At 34.3% G+C, this 3,114-nt stretch overlaps 1 protein-coding gene across 1 annotated transcript in view; it reads left to right on the forward strand.

Moving 5' to 3' along the window:
* Positions 1 to 2,746, forward strand: part of LOC111369081 (putative late blight resistance protein homolog R1B-16) — a 2,908-nt gene extending 162 nt beyond the window's left edge. The window contains exons 2-5 of the mRNA XM_022990565.1: positions 6 to 627; positions 1,250 to 1,346; positions 1,466 to 1,554; positions 1,647 to 2,746. Coding sequence (XP_022846333.1) covers positions 6 to 627; positions 1,250 to 1,346; positions 1,466 to 1,554; positions 1,647 to 1,841 — 1,003 coding nt within the window. The 3' untranslated portion in view covers positions 1,842 to 2,746. The remainder of the gene's footprint in view (positions 1 to 5; positions 628 to 1,249; positions 1,347 to 1,465; positions 1,555 to 1,646) is intronic.
* The last annotated feature ends 368 nt before the right edge of the window (positions 2,747 to 3,114 follow it).

A 3,114-nucleotide genomic window follows, 5' to 3' on the forward strand; every position in this document is an offset into this window, starting at 1 on the left:
AGTAGTTCCAGCTGCACCAAGGAGGTCTTTAAAAGAGTTCCAAATCTAAACAAGTTAGGAATTTTGAATGACTCCTACGATACAATTTCTCTAGATATTCTGGTTAATCTTCCTCAACTTGAAACCCTGAAAATCAGTAGTCTTAGAGAACGTGTTAGAGTCCCCGTAAATTTCACTTTCCCAACAAATATCAAAAAGTTAACTTTAGGGAATTGCAAAATTGCTTGGAAACACATGACTATTGTTGGTTCAATGCCCAACCTTGAAGTGCTCAAACTGCTAGATGGGGACAAAGAGAGGCCAGGATGGGAGCCGGAATGGGAGCCAACCGAAGGAGAATTTTGCAAACTAAAATTTTTGCTACTTAGAACTATGTTTCTAGTGCAATGGAGAGCCAGTAACACTAACTTCAAAAGCCTCGAGTGCCTAATGCTTAAGCAATGTTCCAAACTAGAGGAGATCCCTCATAGCATTGGAGATATACCAACTCTTCAAATCATTGAGTTGGACGATGCTAGCCCTTCAGCTGTGATTTCGGCAAAGCAAATACAAGAAGACCAAGAAAATTTAGGAAATGATATCCTTCAAGTTCATGTCCTTTGCGAAGGGCAGTTCAACCATCAACAGGTAAAAGCGATTTCTTGAGCCAGACTTTCTGTTGCTCGTATCTGATCATTTCTCTATCTCAAGAATATCTATAGATCTTTATAAAGAAATTTTAGCTAGCATGAGCATTTTTTCTCTATTTTTTCAAACCACTCTAGACTCGTCTTACTAATAAATGAAAAAACACAAAATTTAGAAGGGCCCCTGCTGGAACTCAATTAAAAAAAAAAAAAAAAAAAAAAAAAAAATTAAAAAAAAAAAAAAAAAAAAAAAAAAAAAAAAAAAAAAAAAAAAAAAAAAAAAAAAAAAAAAAAAAAAAAATCATTTTACGTCAGGAATAGTGTCTCTCCTGCTCATGGTCACTTTCGTTTCTTGCTACTTAAAAGGGGATTTTGTAAATTTATTATAATACCAAAGTTTGAGACGTCCATATCTTTTTCATATTCTCCATAAATATATCCAAAAGGTTCCCTAAAATGCTCCATTGCCCTTGGACACAAAAGTGACGCCTCCTATCTGACCTCATAACTCAGCAACTGCTGGCTTCAGCAAGCATGACTTGAATTGTATCTTATATATTATAATTTCACCACATAGAAACTGCTATGTAAACTTCATTATTAATTTCTTCCAATTGCAACAGAGCGAGGAATTGGAGGCTAAATTAATAGCTAATCTTGAGTCAAATGACGACAAATTGCAAATCAGCGCCTGTTCTCAGCTAACCAATCTTATTAATGGTAATCAATTAATTTAATTTTCATGAAGCCAATTAATTTGATATAAATGTTATTACTGTTTAAGCTTTTTTCTTTTATATCTCTGATTCCATCCGCTTTCAATTAATTTGTTTCCACAGGCATAAATGCACTATCGAAGGGATTAATATCTAGAATTTTTTCTCGACTCCTCAAGTTTCTTGATAGAGATGACTTCCCGCAACTTCAGGTTTAACTTTGTGCTTTTAATTGCTTCTCTAAGTGTCTTGTTTATTTCATGTGTTTCAACTATTAAATAAATTGAGTTATTCATTTTCTTAGGTTGCGGCAGCGGGGGCTATAGGAGATATTTTATTTTGTTCATCTCACACCTTCAACATCACCGTCAACATCCTAATTGAACAAGGTGCAGTTCCCATTATGGTGAGCCTTCTTAGTTCTGCCGAGGATGAACTTCGCGGAATGGTAGGTGTTGTGTATTTATCGCAAAATGTAAGATGTCAATCAAATATGTAGTTAAGTGGACTTAAGAATCTTCTCACGAGGACCACTTGTTAAAATAATAAAAAATGTCACAAATAGACTATTTACAGCTCAACTTGATGTATGAAGGATTCACGAGATCACCATCATTATCTCTTTAATATCAATTACCAAATCATGACAATAGTTATTAATGCTTACTCGATCGAATTCCTTTAAATTAATTGATTTACTCCTCTCGAGTTCAAATCAATTCTACTTAATTAAGTAAACTCAGTGTCTACGTAATTCCTGATATGCTTCAATCAAAAGCATTCTATCCAATATATTTAATAAGACTCGATGTGAGATGTTCTCTCATTATATGGAACTAAAATATCCTCTAAATATGGTAGCAATCAATTACAATATTAACTAATGGTAGCCTATAATTTAAATATGGTAAAAACAATCTATCTATATATAATACAATTATAGTAGTAATCTTCGACGATCTTCGTAATCTTATTTAACCTTATTAACATCCCTTTCAAATTGATGCTTGTAAAAGCATCAATTTGTAATCATGAACTGGCGACGGTGACAATACTTGTGCTCACGAAGAAGAAATCCAAATCAGAGCAACTATCTACAAAAATCAGTGACTAGGAGAGACCAAGAATAACAAATACTGCTAAAACAACCAAGAACTACTCCAAAACCACTCCAAGAACACTCTAGAAAGCTCACACCAAGAAAAATTTTCAAAAGAAATTCACAAAATTTGTCGACACACTGTGAACTCTATCTGTTGGGAGAACTCAGTGGAACACATAATTCGTATTCCGATAAAAGCTCTAACGCTAGTACACCGGCCAATATTTCAGCAATATATCGCTGACCAAGATGTTATAGTTGGAAGAAATCCCACAAACTATCATACAAAAAAAAAAAAAAAACCACACCAAGATGATCCTCTTTTGAGAATCCAAAAAGACTCTAACTCATTATCCGAGAACCTAAAACTCAATCTACACCCTCATGTCTCTCTCTCTTCCTCATCCAATTAACCAGAGTCATCTGAATTATGCTAATAACTCAATCCAAGAGCTGGAGAAATAATGTAGCCCAAAGCAATCCAACTATGATAAAACCCAAATAATGCAACAAAACAAACAGCCCAACTTAAGAAATTAAGAGCCCAAACTCAAACTCAATTGTATTGTTCTTTTGTCCCAAATCAAACAATTTCAGCCCACCAAGCCATATTCAGCCCTTGTACCCCAGGCCCATTATCATCTAAACCAAACCTTAAACCACATCACAG

The sequence above is a fragment of the Olea europaea genome, chromosome 20 (genome assembly GCF_002742605.1).
Source record: "Olea europaea var. sylvestris chromosome 20, O_europaea_v1, whole genome shotgun sequence".
Lineage (NCBI taxonomy): Eukaryota > Viridiplantae > Streptophyta > Magnoliopsida > Lamiales > Oleaceae > Olea > Olea europaea.